This window comes from Heliangelus exortis, chromosome 11, assembly GCF_036169615.1.
Source record: "Heliangelus exortis chromosome 11, bHelExo1.hap1, whole genome shotgun sequence".
NCBI lineage: Eukaryota > Metazoa > Chordata > Aves > Apodiformes > Trochilidae > Heliangelus > Heliangelus exortis.
Window position 1 is genome coordinate 19,784,185 of NC_092432.1, and position 26,474 is coordinate 19,810,658.

General features: G+C 35.9%; 1 protein-coding gene across 1 annotated transcript in view; it reads left to right on the forward strand.

Moving 5' to 3' along the window:
* Positions 1-26,474, forward strand: part of WDR72 (WD repeat domain 72) — a 111,303-nt gene that overhangs the window by 366 nt on the left and 84,463 nt on the right. The window contains exons 2-13 of the mRNA XM_071755151.1: positions 7,465-7,626; positions 8,697-8,803; positions 11,787-11,865; positions 14,840-15,014; positions 15,546-15,622; positions 17,374-17,493; positions 19,376-19,521; positions 19,887-19,983; positions 22,975-23,116; positions 23,550-23,786; positions 24,320-24,540; positions 25,865-26,060. Of these exons, the coding sequence (XP_071611252.1) occupies positions 7,474-7,626; positions 8,697-8,803; positions 11,787-11,865; positions 14,840-15,014; positions 15,546-15,622; positions 17,374-17,493; positions 19,376-19,521; positions 19,887-19,983; positions 22,975-23,116; positions 23,550-23,786; positions 24,320-24,540; positions 25,865-26,060 (1,750 nt within the window). The 5' untranslated portion in view covers positions 7,465-7,473. The remainder of the gene's footprint in view (positions 1-7,464; positions 7,627-8,696; positions 8,804-11,786; positions 11,866-14,839; positions 15,015-15,545; positions 15,623-17,373; positions 17,494-19,375; positions 19,522-19,886; positions 19,984-22,974; positions 23,117-23,549; positions 23,787-24,319; positions 24,541-25,864; positions 26,061-26,474) is intronic.

Genomic DNA, 26,474 nt, shown 5'->3' on the forward strand with positions numbered 1-26,474 from the left:
TGTCTTTGAGTCTCTTTTTTCAGTGGACTTCCTGGAGAAAAGCAGTAATGTGAGGACACATCAGCAAGCTCACTGAAATGGGAAAATGCTGTTGTGTTATTTTAGTGATACCTTAATAAGTAAAACAAAACCTTAGAGTAGAATCAAATTTTTATTGGTTTTACAGCTGTTATATTTCCTCTTGAAAATAAAACTGTTTTCATATTTATGTTAGAGGTTTTTGAGGCTTAGTTAAGAAATAAATCAGGATGGCTCACTATGAACCTTGTGGTATTTCTGTTACAATTGCTTTTCTTGTTACTGTTAGGAGCAGTAGTGGTGTTTTCTTATTATATTATGGAATCTGAGCATGTTGCCAATGCCACTGGAACAGAAGTAGGATCTTGTGGGAATACTCATCATAAAAATGGCTGTCATGGTGAGCTAGGTCTGCTCAAAAGGTTTGTGCTGGTTGATAGGTTTGATTACATGACAAGAGCAGGTTTTTATGACGATAATTTTCAGAGCTAAAATTAGAAGTTTACTGTAATGAAAATAGCAATCTATGCATTGCAATGCATTGAATCAGTTTTGGACTTTGCTTCTGCTCCATAATAAACAGTCTCTTTTTACTTAAGCAGATTTGACTGTGTACATATAATAAACCACTCTGAGCTGTTTACACTAAACAGCTGTACGCCCCATAGCAAGCATTGCATAGAGGCCTGTCTGGTAATTAGGGGTATTCAAGGAGCAATGTGGAAAAAAAAAAGGAGTTCTTTATGTCAGAGGTTGGAAATGGTCATTATGTAGCAATTGTTCACACCACTGATCATTACACTGCTGTACAAAAACCTAAGGCTGATGAAATGTTGTAGTTTTATTTCCAGCATCTGATTTCACTTTTGTTTGATATTGAAACATCCTGGTGTACATTATAGCTGAACCAAAAACATCACCTTTGTGATGAACTTTTTTTTTTTTATCTTTCATGAGTTCAAGGTCACTTAAGACAAAATAACTTAAAGCTTTGATGCATCACAGTTTGAGATTTTTCTAATTTTTTTATATTTCATGTTTCCTGACCTTACCAGATTTAATATACTTCGTGTTAAAGCAGTGTAAATAAGACTTGATTAAGGTTTAATTATGCCTTGCTTATTACAAAATCTATGATATTTCATAAAAATGAAAATAAATCCACTCTCTTATACATTACATGTGGCAGTTGCTTGCATCTACTGGAAGTCTTGACACAGACTTAAAAGTTATTGCTGTCTGCACTTTCCAAGTTATGCAGGCCATAAACTTGGAGTTGACTCCAAGTTATTGTAGGCCCTTTGATTCATGTGGGATTATGATGGGATTGTTGACTCTTTAAAGGACATAAATGTCTCTGCTGAAAAGACAGTTTATAATTAGGAAAATCTAAGGAGCTTTCTCCTTACTAAGATAAGGAAGTAGCACTTTTTCACATGGAAAACTATTACATGAAATGAAGGCAGGCATACTTGGTGTGTGTAAAACTGAAGTTAAAACCTGTCTTTAAGCCAGTAAGGTGCAATTTTGTAGAAATCAAAGGTTACATTCTACAGAACCTAATGGCCACTTTCTGTCCTATGTGCTCTCCTGTAAGAATCAGTGGGTGAATGTCCTAAGGCCTGATTAAAGCTCTGCTTCATTAAAGCATTTCACCATTTGAATAGGAGAATCCACAGAAGATAAGTGACATTATAGGTGTGCTTAAGGCTTTGGAAGTGGCCAATAATTCCCGTGTGTGTTGTCCTGTATTAGTGTTTAAGCAATATTACATTTTCTTTTGATAACTATTCTTGTAGTTGATAGGACATCCAAACACTATATTACAGACAGTAAAAAAAAAAAAAAATTTCTTTAGAGGTATCTTTTATAGCTCCACACACACTTGTCTAATGTATTTCTTTCTCCAATAAACTTTCTATGTATACTGCTTTCTTGATACATGATTTAAAACCAAGTTAACCAGCTCACATTCAGTAATTCTAACTTCTTTTAAATGGCTGTTATATCATTGGTTTTGTTGTTGTTGAATCCTTTAACAACAGTTCTAGAAAATGTTTTTTTTTTATTTTTCCCTGCATTTTTCATTTTTCTCCCTAGCAAATGAGCATTTCATGATACTTTTGTGCAAAGCTTAAAATAATAGTTTATGGTGTAAAACAGTAGCTTCAAGGAGGTGAAGATTACCTTAGCCTACCTTATGACAATGTGTAAAGCACAAGGGTTCTGAGTTGTTGATGTTTGCACTGCCCCATTTTCCAGCTTAGGTACAACATAAACTATTTTAATTAATATTGTGTCACCAAAAGGTTTTGAGATGGCCAATTGAATTCTGCCAAGATAGAGTCTTTTGATGAAAACATATCTTTATTGATTGTAGAAGAAGAAAATCATTCTTAAAATGAAATCCAGAGAAAAATCATATCCCTCAGAGAAAATTTCTGAGTGGCAGGCTGAGATTAACATCATAAAATTGAATTTGTGCTGCAAACCTTTGATGTAATCAGCAGCTGGGAGATGGTGTTGCCCTTACTGTGCTCCTTCTGATTGTGGTGAATTATTGTGTGGAATGAAATAAGTGTTTCTTGTGTCACTCGTTCAAGAAATACAAACAAGGTATTACTAGGTGGTTCTTGCTGCTTAAAATGGGTTGTATTGATTCCTGGTCCCAGTCTCTTGCTCCCTTGGACTGCAAAAGCAGGACATTCCCCCCCCAGGGAAGATCTGGGTGTCACTCAGCAGTGACTCCTCCAGCCGATGAGGGTGACACCCTGACAGGTCTCCAGGGAAGTCCCATTAAATCTGAAACTGGAAGTGCAGAGGCAGGCAGACAAGATCTCCAGGATGGAGCCAGGAGAAGTGAAGCAGAGGAAACGTGTGAAACACTGAGGGTTCTGGCAGAATGTGTTGAGAGACCAGGAAGTGGGAGATAGGGTAGAAATGTTGATTACTGGAGTGTTTTACTTGTCACCTGCTACCTGGTTAGGTATTAACTAAAGCACTTGAAGTATAGGAATATTTTTGCCACTCTACCCACAGCCTCTGCATCTTAATGGAGCCAGTAATTAGTTTTGTATTCTGTGTCAAACCTCAAATGTCTTTTTGTTGCCTTTGTCTTGTTTCACTGTCTTGAGTATAATTTCTTTGATTTCCATTCCCTTTTCCCTTACTTAGCCTCAGACATCTTTTTCCTGTTCCTACATCAGACTCTGCCTTCTCCTCTGTATCTCCATTCCATTCCTTTTTAGCTGTTAAACTTCTTGCTCAGCACAGGATTTCTCTTTTCTAATTTATTCCACTGCTCACACCTATACAAATGCACATCTACCCTGCTGCTCCACAAATTGTACAGTATTGTTGAAGTGCATTTTCAGATTTAGGGACCTAATAGGCTCCTGAATGGCAACTTATATAATTGCAAATCTTATGAAAACAGCACTAGGCCACTTCTGTATCTTTAGATTTTGTCCTTTAGATACTTTATCATGTATTTTGTAAATGCAAAATCCTTTATTGTTCATGCCTCTTAGCTGGACTTGCTATATTTTGTGGATTTATATGATTTTTATGATTTATGATTTTTTTTTTTAGTTCTGGAAAGATTATCTCTGCTGATTACCTGTGATAATACAGAACATCTGTAAAAAGAGTGCAATATTTACATCATAAAGTGAGAAAATTAAGAAAGCAATGAATCAGACTGCAGGTCAATGCTTTTTAAGAATTAGTTACTAAGAGTTCTAAAACATTGTTAGAACTTTTTTCTTATATAGACAGTAAGAGAGAATATGTTGGATAAAACAAAATAGACAGGAATAGGAGAATGAAAGGTTAGGAAGACACAAACCTTAGGAATGTGTCATGAAATCATACCAGGCTCTGCCTGAAATTTGCTTTCCAACATTTTACTACAGTGAGGAATCTGAAGGGGGGTGAGTGAGCAGGATTTATGTTATTTTACTTGACCATCAAAAATATTGACACCTGGGCAAATGAAATTTTGCTGGACTGAGAATACATATATATAGTGCTTTTGTAAAACTCCTAATGATTGCATTTAATAACTTTGGCCCATCTCTTCTGTTTTGTTTGGGTTTTTTGTTGTTTTATATTTTTAATCGGTTACAAACAACTAAATGCTGCTAATCTCAATATTTTCAGAACTATAAACCAAATTCTGCATTTTTTTTTGATTTGTTTTATATTGTTACTACTCTGATGGCCACGTATTAACTGGACTTTGAAAGAACTGATCTTGTATTGATAGTTTAGGACGCACAGGAAACTTGAAATAAGTATGAATTTAAATTCAGAAAAGATTTCTGGGAGTTTACTGTTACTTTTAGAGGGATCTTTTGTTATACTGTGTTTTTACTCCTTCAAAAAGTAACCTGTAGGTTCCTATTTGGTACCTTTTTTTATAGGCTGTAGCTATGTGAAAAATCTTTTTGCCAAAACTCTTGTTTTATTGTGTGAGGTGCTTGAGATTTGGTCTCTGGGAGTTTATTGCCTAGTTTTAAGGACCTTAATGTACGTGAGAAACTGGTGAATTCTGAATTAATTTGAAAAAAGGGTATTTTCTTTATCAAAATCCATGATTCCTATAGCTGTAGTTGGTAGTTTAATAGTTTAATATCCAGGATTTTTTATACTCCAAAGCCTCCTTTATGCTTAGGACCAAACTCATGCCAGGACCAGCAGGGAATGTGAGCCACAGGCCTCAGCAGGGGCAGGAGGGAACCTAAATTTTCATTTTAAATCCCTGTGAGCAGATGTGTGTGCATGCTCTGAAGACCCAGGCAGCTATTCCGTCCTAACCTTATATGTTCCCAAGCTTCCTGCTTTAGGGTTATAATTTTTACCTTGAGAAAATGCAGCACAGGGAAGTGTGCCTGAGGTTAAGCTGTAATTATTTGGCAGTGATTGGAAGCTCTGAGATGAGCCTAATAGAGAAGCTAACAAATATTTATTTTTCTTTTAGGGTCAGTAGAGGAGGCAGAGTCAAGATATTTTTACTGGATTGGAATTAGGGCTCTGTGGGAAAAGCATATGTTGAGTTCTGATGGTGCTGTTTCTTTGTGGTATAATCTGACCTTTTCCATTCTACTCAGTTCATGACCAGTTTCAGTGAAAAAAAACCAAAAAAACCAAGTGGTGAGGAAAAGCCCTTGCATTAATATGCAGTTAGAAAGACATTGAAGGTAAAATCTCCTGCTCTCTGTTGCCTTGAAGCTTTTGACTAGACTTTTAACCACCTCCTGGTTTCTGTAGAATAAAAGGTGGTGTAGCTGGCTTTCCAAAAGAAACCAATACTGTGCAAATGGTCCAAAGTTGCTAAAGTAGTGCAACCAAAGTCTTTGAAGCTGTGCAAATTGGGGTAATTTTCCAAGTTAATAGATGCTTATGTAAAAAGTGTTCAGTGTAAAAAGTGTTCATAGAACTGGAAATAGTGGTAGAGGTGTGACAAGTTTGTGGTGGGATGAATTGATATGTTTTCAACTAAGAACAGGGAAGTATTTTTATTTTTTTTTCATTTTGGCAAAGAAGTTGCCAAATTAGGTTGTAAGCAGGGAGAACTGGGAAGAGGACCGAGAAACTTGATTTCAAGTTGAATTATGGGTTAATACTGCAAATCAGAAATGCTTGAATGTGCAGAGCTGAAGGAATTTGATGTGTGCTGATAAGCTACATGCAGCTCAGATATGCCTTGGGCAATATTTGACTTTGTGGAAACAGCTTGTACCTTTTTTAAAGAAACAGTCTGATAAATATCTGATTTTATTTATTAAGAAAAGTTTGCTCTGGGTGCCATCAGTATCACTAAATGGTCTCTGGTGCAGCTAAATGTTGTCAGATGAAACATGAATGTAAGTATGCAGTATTTACAGGGAAGTCACAGTATGCTTAGAAGCAAAGCCTTATATGCATCAAAATGCCTTAATCCAAAAGAAAAGTTAGCCAAGAGGGGAGAGAAAAAGTGAAGGACTTATATTAACATGTAAGCTCATGTACCTTCTGTTTTCTGTTTCTCTTATGCATCAGTTGTAATAAAAGGGAAGGAGTACACAATGTTCTTGTAAGAAATTCTCTAATATAACCAATGATATGTCTGCAGTAGCTATTAATTAATTCATTGTGCTCATGGAGATCTAAAACAAATGTCTGCTAATAGATATCTATAGCAAATTTTATAAATTTTTTAGTTGTTAACTTCTGTTGATTGTCTTCCTGAGTTCTCTGTTACTCGTTGCTTGCTCTGGTATGAATATTGATCTTGGTTCTTTGCTGCTTTTACAAGAAAATGCAATTTATGACTTCATATTTAGTGTAGTACAAACCTGAATTCTGCCCTTCATTTCAAGTTCTCATCAAAGTCACTCCTCTAGTTCTGTGTCACCCAAGGCTTTTGGTAGTAGCAACAAAGATTCCTCTTCTCTGAGTCCCTGCTTTTCACAGCTCCTGTGCAGGCAACAGGTAGAAGCAGATGAGAGCAGTCCTCTGGCATTTGCTCTAGAAACCTGAAAGGGAAAAGAAGTAAACAGAGAAGCTTCAGAAGCATCTGTACAGCTTCTCTGGGGAAATGGGGAGAAGAACCATCACAGAATACAGGGAAGGAGTGCAGGGGGGCAGCAGTATATTCAAGTTGCTAGTTTGGGACTTTTAATACAGATGAGTTGTATATATGGGAGTTGTTTGCATTTGGGTTAAGGTAGGTGCTGGCAGCATTGTGTAGGGCTTTTTCATGTGAGGACATCAGTGGTAAAAATACTGCTCATCTGTGTCTGTTGTAGCAATCAACCTTTTAATGAAAGCTGACCCCAAGGACACATCCTTGCTGGGGGCATTACTAGGTTTTCTGAAAAGTCTTAACAGGACCCACCTGCCCCGCCACCTGCTCTTGCCTTCCTGCCCTATTATCTGTCTCTTGCCTTCTCCTCCTGGGAGCCACAGACCCTTTATTGGTTCTGTGGTGTCTCCATGCCCCAGCACTTAGTTACTGGGGATGAGCAGCATTGCTGGCTGGGGCTATGGTGTATTCCACCCACCAAAATTAGGAAGAAGACAGTGACATGGGCCCACTGGAGCTACCAATGGTTGTGTGTGCTGGGGGAGCAGCACGTGACTGCTGTTGCTGATATTTCAGTACTGTAGTAGTTCTGGTCCCTGGAAACTCTATGCCTGTTGGATACTGCCTAGGCTTAAAATAGTGTCACACCACTGTCCTGCTGCATATTTAAACAATTAGTGGACAGCTATCTTAATGAAAGCTTTAGTGTGATGTTTGCAACTGCTAGAAAATGTTTCAATGCCTCATCAACTTCCTTTTAGCGTTATTTTTTAGCTCTCCTTTTCAGATGTTGATTAAATAGCCTATTATAAGTTTTTTTCTTACATTCTGTATTAGAATCACCATGGTTTGGTTTATGACTTTTTTCTATTTTTCAGGTACTGACTATGAAGGTATCAGTACAGGCCGTGGCAGTGTGGGGGAAAATAGCTCCCTCTCACAGCATCACTGCTATTATGATTACAGATGACCAGCAGACTATAGTTACAGGGAGTCAAGAAGGACAAATATGTCTCTGGGAGCTTTCATCAGAATTAAAGGTTTGTGTCCCCTTTGCTACAGACTGCCAAATAGACAGATTGGAACTTCATATTTTATTATTACCAATGAGATTATCCAGATTACTTAGATTAAGTTTTAAAGATAGTATATTTGTTATAGGAAACTGATGAAAAAAAATGTTGAAATGTCTATATGAATAACCAGTTATTTGCATAGTGGAAAATTTTTTGTAGATTAATCATGTAGATTATATTCCGTGTATAATGACAACAACTAAGATACACAATTATCATAATTCCTATCTTTTAAAATGCTGAATGTCTTGTTTGTTTGTATTAAATCAATTGGTAAGTGTGGCTTATCATTTAAGGAAAAATTACCTATTCATAAAACAAGAGCTCTTTACCAGGTTAACAATGGAAAAAATGTAGAAAGATGGGAGGAGTAATACAAAATATGTCTTTTTGGTGTAACTAAGTTGTAAACCTCCTGGCATGTTACTGGTATTACTTGAATTATTTTGCTTTTATGTTTTTGAGAATAGAACAGAGTCAAAACAGTTCCAATTCTTTATTATGCATTCCTAAAATATGGTTCTGTTCTTCTTGGAACAATTTGTGCTCAAATATAGCTTAAAACTTTACTTTGTACTTTTATGGGGCTACCTTTTTCTATTTTCTATTAATATCCTTGCATTCAGTGAAGCTAATCAAAAGAATTACTTAAATGTGTTGTATGAAACACATGCTTAAGGGCTTTGCTCTACCAATTCCCCACTTGACTCTGCCACTTTTGCTGTGTGCTGCAGGGTTAAGGCCAGAGATTCTCAGCATGTTGCCTGTTTTATAGCACTTGACACTCCATAAATTCTTCAGAAGATGGAATTTTTAGACTGCACTGAATAGAAAGACTGTCCTTTGTACAAACTGCAGAATCCATACACATCTTTGTGCATACCAGCAGCATGACTGAAGAACATAAGAATATAAAGCAGATTGACAGTTGCTCAGTAATAGTATCTACAAGTTGTTTCTCTAGTTTTTAGATCTCCTTATTTTATACAAAAAATAGTGTGTTTAAGTAAAATCACTGTATTTTTCTCTCCTAGATTTCATCTAAAGAAATTCTCTTTGGCCATACTGCTTCTGTAACTTGTTTGGCAAAAGCAAGAGAGTTTGAGAAACAGCCATATGTAGTAAGTGCTGCTGATAATGGGTAGGTAACTGCATATTCAATTATTTATTTCTGAAACCATGAAGTGTGTAGCAGGTGTATGTCAGATTCTGCATTTGACAGAAATTTTTAAATCTACTTCCATGTTACAAAAATTATTTCAGCTACTTAAGATTGACTTTGTTCCCTATATACTATAACCTGACAAAGAGCTCAGCTCTTGGACAGGAGAAGGGTTTGGTGGATTCAAAGATCCAGTTATAAGGAACTGTTCAGAGGGCCAGCTATTCCCATTCAAAGAGAGAATAATGGGAGGGAATTGCCAAAATCAGAAGCATTTTAATATCATGGGGTTTTTTTGTATTTATTCTTGAGCTCATTCTTGGGAACTGAATTGGTACAAGAGACTAATGCTCTCTGATCCAAATTATGGTTGCTCAGTGAGTACAGATGGAAGCATAGATAAGACTGCCCTTGAGTAAAAGGCACATGTGTTCTGTGCCTTTTATTTAACTCTGACTTGGTATTTGAGTAAATCCTCCTAGAATCTCCTGGTCCTGCAGCTTTTCTCCTACGTGTTTGTTATGACTTGGATCATCAACTGAGTCAAGCTAATTTCTGCAGCTCTGTTAGGTCATCATTCAGGAATTATTTTTCTCTTTGAATAATTTTTTCAGCTGGGGTCTGAAGCACATCTGGTCAGGATTTCTGAAAGTAGCTTAGGGCCAGCTTCTTATATAAAAACATTCTTTGAACAATTTTGTTTTGCTGCTCAATCACACTCTGTCATGGGTTCACCTTTTCCAGCTAACAGGATAGCTGAATTAAAACTTCTTCCCATAAAGAGTTCCTGTCACTTGCCCTTCCTCAGACCACACCTTCCAGAGCCTTAAGACTTCTACACTATTTCTTCACTGAGGAACTTTTTTATAGTTTCTAGCTATTAGGATCTCTGTCTGATACTCTTGTTCAATCACGATTATACAAAAAAGGGGATAACTGGAACAAACTGGTTCAGGCTTCTGAATCTTGAAAGGTTACAGTGTCCCACTGGAGAGACAGATGTAAACAGTTCTGGTTGTTATGTGCAGAAAGGAGGATGAGAAGTCTACAGAACTAGTTTTGTATTGACCTCCTGCAGTTCTACTCAAGGTTTTAGAGGTTAAAGAATTCTCATTTAATTCTGAAGTTCTGCTAGATATGTTCCCAGATCAGACCTGTAGAAATGATGCAGTATTTCCAAAAAGCTGGAATGTAAAACATTAAGAAACAAATGAGATTTTTTGCTATAGATACACCATGAGGAGAGATGTTCACATCCTAAAGGTTCTGCCTCTGAAGGGATTAGAGGGTTTGCTTGGAATGTGTATAGGTAGTCCTGAATAGTCTCCTGGCTCCTTTAAATGTTCACTTTTGTCAAATGACTGCTGACTTCTCATCTGTATTACATAAGGGCAAAGCATCCATCACTGAGCCTTGGATGGCCACAACATGAAGTTGAGATAATTACAAATAGGAAGCTTCATCTTCAGGAGATGCAGGGTTTGTCAAAATGCATTTTCTGGCTTGTGAATCATTCACTTCTGCCATTTCCAAGCTTCCATCTCTTTGTACTGAGGGTGGAGGAAACTGTATGGCAGATGATACTGCCTCCCCATCCCACTTCAGAATCTCTTAAGTGTGTGTATAACTGATTTTCCCCAGGAGGAAGAGTATTGAGCAGCATTTTTGTACTTTTTATATGGAAATCCATGTGTGAATACATAATGATTCAGAAATTCTCATTGTTGTCCTGTGCATGAATGTAGAACATGCTGTAGGACAGGTTTATCAACATGTGGTAGCACTTGTTTCCTGTTAGTACACACAGGAAATTAAGTGCAACATCCAGAAGCTGAAGTTACTCTCATCTCATTTGTGTATGTTTGCATGTACTGCTTTAACTACATTACTGCTGTCTTTCTGATATAAACACAGAGCAATCATAGGATCATAAAATTCATTGCCTTGAACTATTTAACAAACAGCATAAGCATTGGAAATAAATTATGATTTTTGTTCTCCTAACTCTGATGCTGTACTATGGATGCATAGATTTCATTACTTTTGCTCATCTTAAAAGTATAAATGAATTAATATCTCTTTAGATTATCATAATGTGAAAGTGTAGATTAAAAGGCAAACCATAAGTAGTATATCTGATTATTATATTTTTTCCAGTATTAATACAGAAAATGTCTTAGAATGTAATTTTGGAAATCCTAAAGGTATTCAACTTCGGAAATCATGCTTGCTGTTCAAATAAAAGCTAAGAACATCAAAAATTAACATTCAGTTGCTGACCTGTAACAACATACCTCATATAGCTTCATTTACAACATTTAATTTGATTGTGCTTCTGTCGTGTTCTGGTCCTAAAGCATGCTGAATGATGCTTAGAGGAGGAAAAGTGGCTGACGGATGTTTCTCAAACATTAACCATACCTGCAATTAAGTGTAGCTACAATGCTGCACAGATATCGACGTTTTCAAGATGCCCTTGTTGTATCAATCCCAGATTTCAGGAACAGCCTCATGGTGGCACTGTTTCGTCTTAACAGAGGTTGTTCCTCTCTGGAACCGGAGCCCGGCAGAAGATGCATTATGTTTTTCAAAACGTTTGGTTGAAGTTGAGTGAAATAAATCATTTTCAGGAGGATGTAGTTCCAGCGACAGGTAGTTACAGTGACGAGTTGACGAGCTGTAATGGCACCATACCTACAATTTCTTGGAGACCAGAGTTGGCCTTAAAGCCAGGTTTGGTGCAGGGCAGCAGGGTGTAATTACCGAAACAAAAAGAAACAGATACTGTGTCATCCCCTGCTAATGACCACAACACTTTTGTACCCAGTAATCTGTAACAAAAGGCCACGTAAAAGACCAGACTGCACTTAAGTACAGCACTAAAGAAAAACTTGGTGACACAAAATTATTCCAGCCAATTGAGTGGCAATGACAGAGAATAATACAAAGTTATCTTTGGCAGGGAGATGAGTGTTTGGAATGTCACTAGTGGACAGTGCATTGAGAACGCAAAGCTTCCTTATAGCCATACAGCAATCTGTGTAAGTATAGCAACTTTTCATGGAATATCTTTGCTCATTAAAGAGGAATTTCGCTTTATTAAGGTGATATTTTTCAGAAATGTACAATTTTACATGTCTAGCTCATAGCGTGCCTCAGAAGAAAAAGCAAACTTTTGCAACTAAGTAGTTTTATCTTATTCTTTTCTTCTTTGACTTCCTTCTAAGGAAAGAACTGAGTCTTTTTTGTTCCTCTGAACACCTTAGTGAAATGAAACTGGTTATTTTTAAACTGCAAATGTCTGGAATGCAGTACCAATTATCTTACTGTAAAGTTTGGGCACCAGCTTGCTGTCATAATCTTCGCTCTTATGCTGTGCTAAAATTGCATGGAAACATCAAGTTTAACCTTGGCTTTTTTTAATGTAATATTTTAGAATTACAAGCAATCTGGCCACACATTGTGAGACAGCCTGCTGAAGATCTTAATTTTAAATGTTTGAAAGGTTTTGATGCCTCACTGCTGATCTCCAAAAGACTGCACTGCCCACTTTTAAAAATACACTTTCATTCACCACACAACTCAGAACATCTTGCTTATTTTCAAAGGGCAAATTGCTTTAAATACTGCTTCAGGTAATTTCAAGTATCTGTTTGAAGTAGGCCACATATCTAGGTTCTGGAGTGTGAGGGCATGCTTGAAATAGATACATGTATATGGTTGAGGAGCTCAGTGTTTATGGATATGATTCAGAGAGAGAGCTTTTTTCTGCATGTATTAATAGAGCAGCTCAGGGCTCCTAAGTTAATTAAAATGCTGGTTTTCCTCAGTCAGGAAGTCTAGAGTACAGCTAGCACTCCAGATGATGGAAGTCTGAGGCCTCATGTGATTGAAACTATTCTGATACTGTTCTGATTGGACAAATTCTGAATCCAAATCCATTGTTTCTAAGCTTCCAGAAGCAATGCTGTTTTTCATGACACTGTTTTGGTTGACCTGATGAATTCACACACATTTGTCAGTGGTAAAGGAAAGAAAAAAGCCTGGGTAAATTGCCAAATAAAAATGATAGAATAATGTCTCCTTAATATGTTTATATATATATATGTGCAGAGAGAAGCATGGATTATTAAGAAGTTATATATTGTATAATTTTAATTGGATAATTTATACAATTATACAATTTTTAATTGTATAATTTAATATTTATATTTATAATTTGTGTATATGTTTGAAGCCTATGTTTTCACATATGTATGTATATGAGCACACAGTACAGTGCCTTTTTTATAATAGAAGTGCAGTATAATCTGCTTTGTGATGTTGCTTAATTAGGTTTAGATGAGAGGAGTATTTCAGGGAAGTAGGTAGATCTGCATTGTGGAGATCAGAGATAGAATCTTCATTCTCATCATTCAAGCAAGAGAAATACTTCTAGAAAATTGTTCCTTTTCTATTAGGAGATGTGAGATGTCTCATTTTGACTAGATAATTATTTTTGGTCTGGAAATTGGGCAAGATCTAACAAGAAAACAGGGAAAAGAGATGTTGCTAAGGGTGGAATTGTTCTCAAAATGAAACCTTCAGTTTACAATTTTTTTTTTTTTGTGGGTTGGACCCTTTCTATTGTGGGTTTTTTTGTTGCTGTAGGTGGTGGTGTTCCATGGGGAATGATTGCTGATGGTGTAATAGTACTTGGCAGAATCTAATTTTCTACAGAATGTTATTGTCTGGGAGGTTTACTGCACACTGCTTTTGATAGCATCACCATTTAAATTTGCAGCTTTATTTTTAGTTAATGTTCTAGTAGGTTTTCATTAAACCACTCACCTATCTGGTCCAGTAGGTTCCTTTTGTTCAGCGTAGATGATTCAGCTCTAAATGGCAGATGTCAAGCAGTGCAAACTGAATATTTGCCATTTGAAATGAAGTTTAACACCAGGGTCAACTCTTAACCATTTGTGGATCTTAACAGGTGTGGGATTTTCTCAGAGGACTGGCTATACAAATCTTCCAGTTCACGCCCAATTTAAGAGTAACAGTAATTACAACTGGTTCCTCCTGCTAAGCTTTTCTGCCTCTGATCTTTTGTATTATCTGTGGTAATATTGTATTTGTAGCTACATATGTTGCTTTTGTTTACAGACTTCATTTAGTTAACTGATAGACCAAGAGTAATTATCTAAGCAAAACTGAATGTACAGAGAACTTGGAGTAAATAAGGCACAGCTTTTTAAGGCTGAAATTCTCTTCTGAAGACATGGTTACCTTTACTTTGTGGATAGTATTTGCCTGTAAATTGCATTTGAGGTAGCTGCTTATGCATTTCTAGCAATTATGCATACATTTGCAAATAGATATTACACCAAATGCAAATGTTCTTGCAAATTTATAAAACCTAGTATAAAAGAAATCTTCATAGTCACTCTACACATCTGCTTCTTAATACTTGGTTTTGTGTCTATTTTTTCTTTCAGTGATTTTTGAAAAAGTGATTCTTTTGAACACTAGGGTATTTAGGATCATAATGAATATCTCATGGAATTGAAATTATGCCCGGAAAAGAATGGAAAATTCAATTTGAGTCTTCTGCACTTCCATCTTTTTTTCATCTTTACATACCTCTTGAGAACTGGGAGTTTATCAAATGTTTGTAGAGAAATGAGGCCTCTCAGTGGAACAAGTTCCAAAAGATTTAGCAATTCCTAATAAAAATATCACACCTTGATTGCTTCTGAAAATCCCAGTATTTATTATTCCTAAATATTGCTTTTTTTTTTTTTTCCCAGTACATAGTACCCCTTACTTATCTGTATGCCTACATGAAACTGTTATAGATGTCTGTGAAATGCTTGTGCCCCTGGGCAGATTGTGTGTGGACTCACACGTGCAGTAGAAGTTTAGTAATGGTAGAAGTGCTGATTACAATTCCAAGTATGCCTTGCTTAATGGGAAAAATATACATGCACCTTTCTGTGGCTTTCTGCTGACTCTTTTTTCTTTCCACTGGTACAGTATTACCACTGCTCAGCCCGAATGACAGGTGAAGGCTGGCTGCTTTGTTGTGGAGAGTATCAAGATGTCCTTATTGTTGATGCTAAGACTTTAGATGTTCTTCACACTTTATCATCATCTCACTCTTCTGACTGGATAAGTTGTATGTGTATCGTGCACTCTGCAAGGATTCAAGGTATGCACAGTAGATTTGTTCACAAAGGCCAATTAAATAATTTCTGTGCAGATAGTGCAATCCTACTACTAGATTTAGTACCTAAGGATGTTTTACAGATCTGTTGTGTTGAAGGTGTTAGCATATCATTAACACCCAAGTTGTTTTTAATACTATGAATGTTGCTCATGGTTCATTTAATACGTTTCTTGGAGAAAAACAAGAAGCTTCTACTCTGGTTGTAACCAACTAATTTCCTGGACATAAGTACTAATTAATTTTGGAATGTCAGGGAAATTAAGGACACAAAGCTACTATTCTGTGTCTTATACTGAAATGTATCTGATTGGATACAATACATATTGATATTTACCTGAATGTTTGTTTCTGTATATCAATTATTTTTTGGTGAAAATGAATATTTCTAAACAATTTCGTGCAGAATTTGTGTTTTAGTACTGTGTAGAGCAGGGAGTCTGTGCTAAGGTTCTCATTCAGTGTTAAGCACTGTTTCATCTTGGTTTCAACTGTCTCACTGTTGACTTTTTACAGAAGACTCATTGGTTGCAGTGTCTGTAACTGGAGTTCTTAAAGTATGGGGCTTGTCTTCAGCTTTGAACAGCATAGAGGTCAGTTTGTATGAATTGTGAAACAGCAATTTGAATTAAAACATGAATGTAGTAATATTATCAAGTAAAGATGCCATGATGCAGAATATGAATAAATTACTGTTCTTGATATGTACTAAATGGAATAGATAAATTTTATCAATAAACTCTGAAAACACACCCTCATATAGCTATTTAAAATTAGTTTTATTTCTTAATTTTTTTAAAAAAAATTATTAAAAAAATTTTATTAATTTATTTTTAAAATTAGGGGCAGTGGACTGCTCTTTCCTTGACAACTGCAATACCTATTGCCCAGGCTTTGTGTCTTTCCATATTCCATGGTGCTGAAATTCTAATGCTTTCCTCCTGCCCTGATAATGTCACTCCATCCTTTGAATCCCTTAATTCTTTTCTTTAAAGCCACAGCTCCTCAAAATCAGCCTCTTTACTCTCTCTTCACCCTTGTTACTTTCCTCAAAATCTTCCTTTAAACTTTTTTTCCATCTGTCTGCCTCCCACAATGCTGTCTATGCTTGGATAAGATCCTTCAGTATTGTGTGCCCTGCTTCTGCATCTTAAAACTTGCTTATTCTGGGCAACTTTTCTCTGTTAATATTCTCAGCAGCTGTCACTTGACATGCACAAGTGTTAAAATTGGAATAGGATGTTTTGTGTTTGAATTAAATTAAGAGCTAGGTCCACAAGGGGACTTCAGCATTGCAGCTAAGTCCTATGAATCATCAACAGAAATGGCAAAATGTCAAGAGTCTTCTCTGCACATCTGTAGTACATTACTGCTTTACTCCACAAGCTGCAGAGCATGATGCAGCACTGCTTGTTAATGGATGGAACCAGACCCCTCAGGAGAGTCTGTCAAATTTGATACTGTACTGGTATTTTTGTGATGTTTTGTTTATCTGCAGTGTTTTGGGAGGGGAAAAGAGATTTTTTTTCCAACATTCCTAGGGCAAAAAATACCATCATGCTGTAGAAATTCTGGGGGCTGTTACAACTGATTATAGACATCAGAGAGGCTGGTATGGTGTGGTGCCACCACTTTACTTCCTGAGGTCTTGTTTTGTAAAGGGAGGAGTGCTGAGTAAATAAAATCTGGCCAGATTGTTATCTCTTTTGAAACAGAAAACTTCAGTTAACAGTGGTTTAATTAATAAGTAATAATAATTCCAATATAATATCTATGAGTATGATGCCTTGATACATCCAATATTCACACAAAAAGGGGTGAGAGTAGTTTTTAAAATCTGTACATTCTGAAATCTAAACATCAGTACATTCAGCAACACAAAGCTAAGAAAATCAATTACTTTTCCATTACATTTTAGAAATATAAAATTCAAAGAGGACATATGACAACACCATATGTCTCAGACTGTCCTGGCTGCCACAGGAGTGAGTGGGAAAGCAGAATATTCATCAGCCATTCTGAATCTGATACTGCCAGTTTATAGGTTGTTGTAGCTATTTTTTTGACTGAAGAATACTTAGCAGCTATTCATTAAAGCAGATGCTATCTATGACCTGTCTTTAGTCCTTCTCCATATTCATTATCACTCAATTGAGATCAAGGTCTGAGCCATGCTCAGTGTCTTCTGTTTATCTGCCCCGATCATAACAGAGAATAATACGTTGCTTTGCATTTTGAAAGTGTATGGTAAATTATTTTCAGTGTCTTGATTTTATCCTAAAAGTAAAAGCTCAGGTATTTGGAATAAATCTTATGGCCCTTTTTTTTCTTCTGTGCTGTAAAGGAGAGACAAAGTGTGTGTGAGAAGGAATCAAAATCTCTGGACTGTGTAAATTGCCGAGCGGTGAGGTTTTGTACTTACACTGAAAGGCTCCTTCTGCTCGTGTCTCCCACATGCTGGCAGGTACATTATTGAGCATTATACTCTCTTTAATTTTGAAAACCTAATGTAACCTTCACATGCAGATACTGGTTTTTCTCCTCAGCTTGAAGAAAAAGTCTTCACTAGCTGCCTGATACAGTAGTGCTTTTTATCCCTGGGATGAAACGTTTAGGGTTTGCTGAATTTTTGGCTTTTTTTTTTTTTTTTTGGTTGGTTGGTTGGTTGGTTGGTTGGTTGGTTTTGGGTTTTTCTGTTGCTGCTTGTTTTTTTGTTTTTGTTAATGAATTTACACTTTAGAAGTTTAACAAGAAATTATGTAGAAAGGGAATTAAGTCTTGATGGTTTTACAGCATTGGATGTGTTCTGTTCTTCCTGACAGTGCATTTCAAAACTGAGACAAAGGTGCATAAAAACTGTTTAAGTATGACAGAAGCAATCACAGTTGGCAAGTCTTCAGTAACCAGGGGCTTTTGTTCCATCTGGGCCAATAGCCTGGGTTCCACTAATAGAAGCCAACAAAGCTAAAGACACCAGGCTAACTTGGTTTTGTACCTAAAAGAAAATAAATGCACTATATAGATACTGAAATAGTCACTAGTTTGTTTTAAATTTTGGTTTAACTAAACTTCATGATTAACATTCTGAATTTTTTTTTGTTCCCCTGCTATGAAATTCCTCTTAAAATAATCCTGAGTTATCAGTGCAACATATGCACCTGATACCAACACAACTGCTGTTGGGGGGCTGAGAAACAGAAATTTCATACAGCTGAGACAACTCTGAATAATACAGTTGTAGGGTATCCTTGAGATTTCTCTTGGGCTATTTAAAAAATTTTATACAAAAGCAGTAATAAGGAAATTCCATGTATAGAATGGGCAGGCTTTTGTTCTCTGTTACTGTCATAATATTTTTCCATAAGAGGTGCAAGTTTCTTGTAGTATTTCCCATTATGCATTTGAATACTTGCATTTTACTGCTTGAAGTACTGCTATAGATATATATTTAAGATATATATCTTGAAGTACTGTTATAGATATATATTTAAGATACATATCTTATGCCTTAATTAGAAAGATATGGGGTATGTAACATAGGAGAGATTTGTATGTGGCAGCTAAACCCACTTATATAGTAATGAAAATAGAGAGCAGATTCACTAATTAATAAAAATTAACGGTAATTTGTAGAAATTCTCGTTCTGAAATATTTTTCACACTCTGCTGGAATAAATTATCAGAATAAAACTATGAATACTGTCTCCATGAGGACACCAGGAATGTGAACAAGCAGGCAATATCCTGGGTTACCTTAGTCATATCCTGTTTTAGCTTAAAATGGGAAAGCCAGAGGAAGCAAGCAAGTCATGCAGCTTTTTACCAGCTCTAGAAATGAGAGAAGAATTCTTGCAAGGAGAGGGCATCATGTTCTTTGCTTTCAATTAATTTGTAAAAAATTCTTTATTGCTTCCTAGAGAAGAAAAAAACTGCTTTAGGATATTATCTGCTGGAGCAATCACAGCATGTATTAAAAATACTTCTGTCTATTCTTTAAAGCTCTATCAAACCTCAATATCAACCCTCAATGTCATATTTATGTGCTAAATTCACTACCTACCTCTTTAGAAGAAATGAATAGTCCAGTGAATATTAATAATGAATGCAAGGCAAAACAAAGCAAATTCCATTTAAAATGCCCTAATATAACAGAGAGCTCTAAAGCTCTTTTTTGGTATTTTTTATCTTTGAAATACATAATTTGATTGTTAGCATGACTATAAAAGTGGTAGTTGAACTACAGAGTCAAGCTAATGTTCTACTTATTGATCCATTGCCCAAACCAAACTTGAACTAAAATAATGTGCCAACACTCTGTTTTTATTTTATTGTTTTTCTGAGCTTAGGTCTATGATTATTGTGATTTCTCTTTGCTTTGTATGGAGTTCTGTAAAAGTGGGCAGTACTTTGCTGGTGGGGAAGTGCTGGCAGCTTACAGACTGATCATCTGGACAGGGGATGGCCACAGCTACATCTACCAGCTGCTTAACAGGTGGGCTCAGATGGGAAATTCACACAAAAAGTTCAGGTACAAGATGAACTTTGGGAGGTTTATTATGGAAAATCTCTGCATGTTGCAAATGATCAAAAACCAGAACAAAACCTCTTTGGCACTCAAAGATTTACCCTGAGTTTGACAGCCCTCACTCTTTGTTTGCCACAGCAGGGGACACAGGAATAAGATTAGCCATGTAGAACTTGGGCAGCTGGTGCTGTGGTTTCAAAAAGTAGCTTGTAATTACTGACTTGGTAACTTTTAATTGAACTTGTGAATATTGGAGGTTAGTGTTGCTCTGCTTTCAAAAATGTGTGACTAAGTAAAGCTTTTAATTTATTTTTTTTTTTCAAATTATGCAGCGGGCTTTCTAAAAGCTTATCTCCAGCTGATGGGAAGGTGCTGAAAGAAACTGTTTGTCCTCATTTACTCTGCTTTACTGATGTGAAGGAAAATGAGGTAAATTCATAAAAGTTTACAGTGAGCTTTAAAGGTTTGTTCATTATTTCTTTGCAGTTGCCTGAATGATCCCTAAAAAATTGAATTCATCAACAGATTTAATTATTCTACTTAGAAACTTGGAGATGCTCATAACATATTTCTGTCATAAATTCTGGCAATATTTTCTTTTTTCTCATGGAAAAAAATCCTGTATTTTCAGCTATAGTCAGGCTAATTGAAGTGGTATTTTTCCTAATCTTGGGAAAAAAAAAAACCAACCCAAAATAAAACCCAACTTTTTTTAAGTTTAAGATGGTCTAAAATAGTTTCAGGAGCTTTTACTTTCAAATCTGCAGAAAACCCCAAACCTTAAAACACAACAACAAAGCTCCCACATGGAAAAAAGTAAATAAGTTGCTTAGTTCTTGTTTTACTGCCAAATATATGCAAGTCCCAGTGAAACTAAATAAAATTTTGTTTCCTATGTGTAACCATTGTAAATTGAAGGGGTTTGAATCTGTGACATTTTATCCAGCATATTGCTATCTTGAGCCTTCAGAGGCATAATCACTTGCCTAATTCTCTTACACTGTGGGCAGACTGACAGTGCCTGCAGTGCATAAATAAAATCAGGCACATGTGACTCTGCAGAACCATGGTCTTGGCTTGAAGAAGCCTCGATGGTTAAGAGGAGCTAAAAAAAAAAAAAGTGATCTTTTGCTTATAGTACTTCAAGTGGACTCATCTGCTTTGAAGACCTGAATATTTTTGAATAGTGCTTTGTTTGACCATAAAGAAATAGGTAAGGAAAAACAGTTGATTGAAAAGTTGAAAATAGATTAGAATAGGGAAATGGGGAAAAGAAACCATTCATTGCTGGAGTTCTTATTTGGCAGAAATTGAATTAAAACAAATATAACACTTTTCTGTGTAGCTTTGGTTCTGGTTTTGTTGCTAAGTCTTCTTGCTAATACTGTTCATTAAATAGTTGGAAGATGTGGTTTTAATTCCCACTTTCAGCTGCATTATTTTTTTATATGTCTTTGCATGAGAATTCGAGATTATGGTCAATCTTTAAACAGTTTCTGACAGTATGCAAAGGAGACATGTATTTTATTTGTACCTTGCTAGAAACACTGTCAAATATGTACATACACGAGGTTTTCTAGTGCTCTTTTTTCTTTCTGTTGACAACTGCAGGCTCTTAGGAGGCATTTTTGTTGCATGCTTTTTCAAGGCCTGACAGATTTAATTTTCAGCTGAAGGGCAATAGCACAACCCATTCAGCTTTTCCCCCCCAAATGCTGTGATGTAAAACCAGATAGGGTAACTGCTGGAGGATGCCAAAAGGTCAGATATCATGGGGGAAAAGAAATAGCCAAAACACACAGCTTAACAACTAATAGAGTTACAGTGGTGAAAGGAAGCCCGTGTATTACTCCACCACCCAGCCTTCTCCATGAAAAAAATAAATTTTTCAAATTGTCCTCTGCTCTTTTCTAAAATTTCTGCTTTAATGTTTTCTGAGACAACAAAACTCCCTATGTGATGATCACTTTTGGTCTCCAGTCTTAGATTGTAAACTGAATTACATTAGATTTTCTTGTGGAATTTACTCCCAAGCTTCAATGCTGTAAATAAAATGTATCCATTGCAAGATAATGATATTAAAATGTCTCAAAAGAGCAAAGAGAGTCAAGTTGTGTCTAAACAAGTTATGTAAAGGTGATGGGGTGGAACAGAACAGATTGTGGTAGTGACATTTTATCCACACAACATGTGGTACAGGGGGTGATTTTGGGGGTTTTTGGTGTGTTTCTTTGTGCTCCTGCACAAATCTCCCCATTCACTTTCATGTAACAAAAAACCTTGACTGGATCCTCCAAGACAGCACCACAAGACAAACCTGGGCATTCACTTCCAGTGTACATTCCTGGTGAAAACTCAAACATGCTGGTGTTCAGACCTAACTGGAGTTTCCTCATTTTCTTGCCTTTTGCAAGGGCTTTGAGCAACTCAGAGCCACAGACACCTCATTTAATTTTAGTTTAGTTTTAGTTTAGTTTAGTTTTAGTTTAGTTTTAGTTTAGTTTTAGTTTAGTTTTAGTTTAGTTTTAGTTTAGTTTTAGTTTAGTTTTAGTTTAGTTTTAGTTTAGTTTTAGTTTAGTTTTAGTTTAGTTTTAGTTTAGTTTTAGTTTAGTTTTAGTTTAGTTTTAGTTTAGTTTTAGTTGTACTTGAGAATGAAGCTTATATAACACTAAAAGGGGGTTCTTGCAAGTCACCAGTAGATTATCACATGGTTTGTGTATTACTCATGTGGTAATATCTAATTATCTATGGTGTTTTATACCAATGAGCAAACAAAATCTACAGATTTCTGGTATCCTGAGAAGAACAAAAAGATCTGTCTGAGATAGATGTACTGGAATAAGTTTTAGTGTTGCCTAAACAAACCTCAGTAGATGTCAGTAAGCCTGTTTATTAATATTATAGCTCTGTAGTATCTTTTTCCTAGGTGACTGAATGCTGGTGTTGTAGACTATTAGCTATCTATCTAAAAGCATAATTTGTGCCTTTGATTATTTATAATTATTTAAGTGTTTTGATTGAAGTTTTAATGAATCGGTTTTGATGTGAAGGTTATCAGTGTTTCTCTACATTCTTTTTTTCAGCCTAGTGTTGGTGCTTATACTGCCATTTTTTTCATGTTTTATCATGCTATGGATAGATTGTTCATTCAGTGACAGCAAGCATAGGGAGCCCTCCCATTCCAGTTTTCCATCTTGTGTGGAGGCCAAGCCAAGGACAGTGGCAAAACAGAGGTGGTTCAGGGGCCTTGCACCAGACAGAGTAGACTTGGCCTGAGCAGAACTCAGTGGTGGATTCAATGAGTATTTGGTTTATATTTCTACAGCTTTTGATGTACAAAACCTTTGAATTAGTAATGATTACATTATTTTTATAATCTTTTTTTGTACCGGTATATTGATTTCCTGTTGTTTTTGGCAGAGTTTTCCTTTTGTCATGGGCTTCATGAATGAAAGAAAGGAGCCTTTCTATAAGATTCTCTTTTCTGGTGAAGGTTCAGGAAGGATCACCCTGTGGCATGTTCCTGATGTCCCTGTCTCAACATTTGATGGTTCACCAAAAGGTTTGGCAGTTCTATGCTTTTGGTATCATCTTTTTAATGATATTTTAAAATCAATTTTCATGATTATTCTCCATAAAACATTTTCACTCTAGAAAGTGATGGTGAGTCATTCATTGTGTGATGACTGTAATTAGAAGGATCAAGACACTAAAAAAGATGAGTGTCTAGAAATTCTTCATGGAACTAACAAATGTTTATTTCCTTACTATCTGCCCATAAATGTTTCTATGTTAAATGTCATGAGATTGGTCCTGTTTATGGTTGTGGCATAAAAGAAAGGGTTTACTGAAAAATCATCTAGTGTTGGAATAGCAGCTTCTGCCTTTCCATTTCTAGGCTGTATGAATGAAAAATTATTATTATGCTTTGAATTTTAATTTTGTTTCGATTATAAAATTATTAAATTAAAATTCCTTATTTCCCCACTCTCTAGAAATCCCAATTACAGCAAAATGGACTCTTCAGGATAATTTTGATAATTCAGTGTCAGAGGGCATTATTGATCATCTTTGTGCATCTAATGATGGAAGTGAAAATGCAGCCATTACTTCTTCTGTATACATACCCAGTCTTGATAAGCTTGTGTGTGGATGTGAAAATGGGAAAATTTTTGTAACACCAGGTTTAGAAACTGCAAAAGCAAAACTTTTTGGAAACACAGCTTTGAAAGGTAAGTCTTAACAATTTTTTCTAAATTCCTCTCAGTAAAGCACACGATGCTGCATACTTCTGAGAGCCCCTCCAATAACCCCTGTAGAAGTTCACTGCAAAATAGGGGTGATGATCAGGGTTTGAATCAGAAGAATGGAAGATTGATCTTCTTACTCCATCTGTAGCTGATCTGTCAGATCCCAGCTTAGTGTATTACCAAGGTGCTCTGCACTGCTAGGAGTCCTGGAATGGCTGTGGGGATGGAGTCACCTAGAATGGAGGTAAGAGGGATGTTTCAATAGGGGCAGTAGTCATCTTTGTCACTGTCCCTCTAAAAGATCCTTCTGCTGAAGGAGTAAAATGGGGGCATCTGAGATACAATTCAGAGTGCAGACCTTTGCTTTCATTTTAAGAACATTTGCAGAATTCTTTGATCCCACATAAAGGATTTTTGTATTTAATCTTTTTAATCTCCTGACTTCTAGCAAATGTACTGTAAAATATGGAACCTTTCTTCTGAACTGAAATAACTTATGTACCATCTTGTTTCAGATAATCTGCCTTATAAGGTTCTGAATGGTCACAGTAGCAGAGTCACTTGTTTACTTTATCCACATGATAAATCAGTAAGATTTGATCCAAGCTGGCTGCTATCAGGGGGTCAGGATTCAGTTGTGATCTGCTGGGATATATTTACTGGAGGCATTTTATACCAGTTTAGTCTCCAGGCTGGTCCAGTGATAGAGCTCTTGCAATCTCCAGAAAGCTTCAGAGTAAGTAAAAGCATAATGAATGATGTCTCAAAAGAAATAAAATTCTCTATGTGTGAGTATAAATGAGAGAAAAAAATATTTGACAACACTTGATCCTGCAGTACTTTATCCTTGATTTACATTAATTTTATTGTCTTGTTTGAAAGTTGCTTTTAATTTCAGGGAGTTATTTTAAAATTTATTTTGTAATTTCAATGATTCAGGAAAATTATGCTAAACCAGAGACATATTAAATTGAAGCTCTTATCATTCTATTCACCATCTTTAATATCATGGTGTCAATCTACATGTTAATTTGATTATAGCCTAACCTCTGAAGTTAAAAAGTGTAATCAGTAGGGCTAGGGATTTGAACATAATAAGAAATAATTCAGACCAATTGTATTTTAATTTAACTTTGTATTCCTTAGTTTGGTTCCTAACATATCCTTATTATCCTTTGCATGCATATTTTTGTGATCTTTGAGCTTTAGAATAATTTTATATGGCTTTCTTAAAGTGAACTTTGAAGTAAAAATTTAGCTCTACTGTACTTGAAAGTTCTATGAAACTTTGTGAACAAAATCCGTCCTGTTGTGTTTCTTGGGACTGGGGTTTCATCTTTTTTTCTTAAAAACCATATTTGATACTTAAGGTTGACTCAGAGTTCACTTACATGCCATTGTCAAGTAGTCCAAAAGATGCTTTGCAGTGGCATGAGTTTTTAATGCTTGCAAGGCTCTCTTTAGCCCTTTTTCTGGAAACTGTGTAGGATGTAATTCATGCTTGGGTGGTGTCATTATAGGGCTGAATTTTTCCATAGGATGACTTCCTTTGTGTGACACTAAAAATTACTTGCAGGAAGGGAAGGCTTTGCAGAATTGGCTTTAGACCATGTGAAATAAAATTGTAACATACCCAATTTTCTCTAAAAATAAGTTGCCTTTGGCTTTTGTGTCATAAGACCTGATAAAATTTTGTATCGCTTGAACATCAGTTTAGTTAAATTTAAACTTTTTACAACTTTCTCTTCTAGGATAACAGCTATTGTGTACTTGATTATGTAATTACTCTTCTGATAGGCTAAGTAGTGTGAATAAATGGTATATAATTTGGTTTTTTTTTTTTAATTGAAAAGCCAGAGAAGATAGTGCTTTCCTTCCAGGAGGTCAGTTGTACAGCTAGCCTGTTCAAAACAAGTTAGACATTTAGGCTGAAATAAAATTTTATTTTCTACAAGAAGTATTTTCTGGCAAATAATTGACTGGACAGGTCAGGCTTGCTAAAATGATATGGTTATGACTGTGGTCACAATGTTGAAATGGAAATTCTTTCTGTTTTGCAGTTAAAAGATCACAGCACAGTGTGCTGTGTGTGCAGTGATCGCTCAGTAGCAATTCTAGACCTCCAAAAGAGAGTTTGTCTCTTACACGCCAGAAAACATCTATTCCCTGTGAAGAAGATAAAATTTAAACCTCTTGAACATCTGCTGATTGTTGGGTGTGAAGATGATTCAGTTTATGTATGGGATATTGAAGAAGGTAATAACACGGAGGGTGGTTTTGTTCCCCTTCTGTAAGTTTTGTTTCTCTGTTGTGGTATTTTGCAAACCAATTTATAGAAGACTAAAGCAGAAATACTGACACATTGAATAAATGAATTAGTGAGCTTAAACATTTATATAAACAATCAAGAAGGAGAATTTTCATATGGTTGGAAGTGTATCACTAATGAAATGCCAGCTTAAGCTAGATCCTGACAATCAGGTGCTTGGCTGACATTGCAGTGAATTAAGTAGAATATAGAAGCCATAAATAGAACTTGTTTGGTTTAGTTACTAAAAACAATGACATCTTTAATCCTAACAGTCTCAAATTAGAGCACAAAGTTCTGCTTTCTTCAGCCAATTCATAATCAGAGAAACCTTTTGAGTTGATTGATAACAATTCATAGTG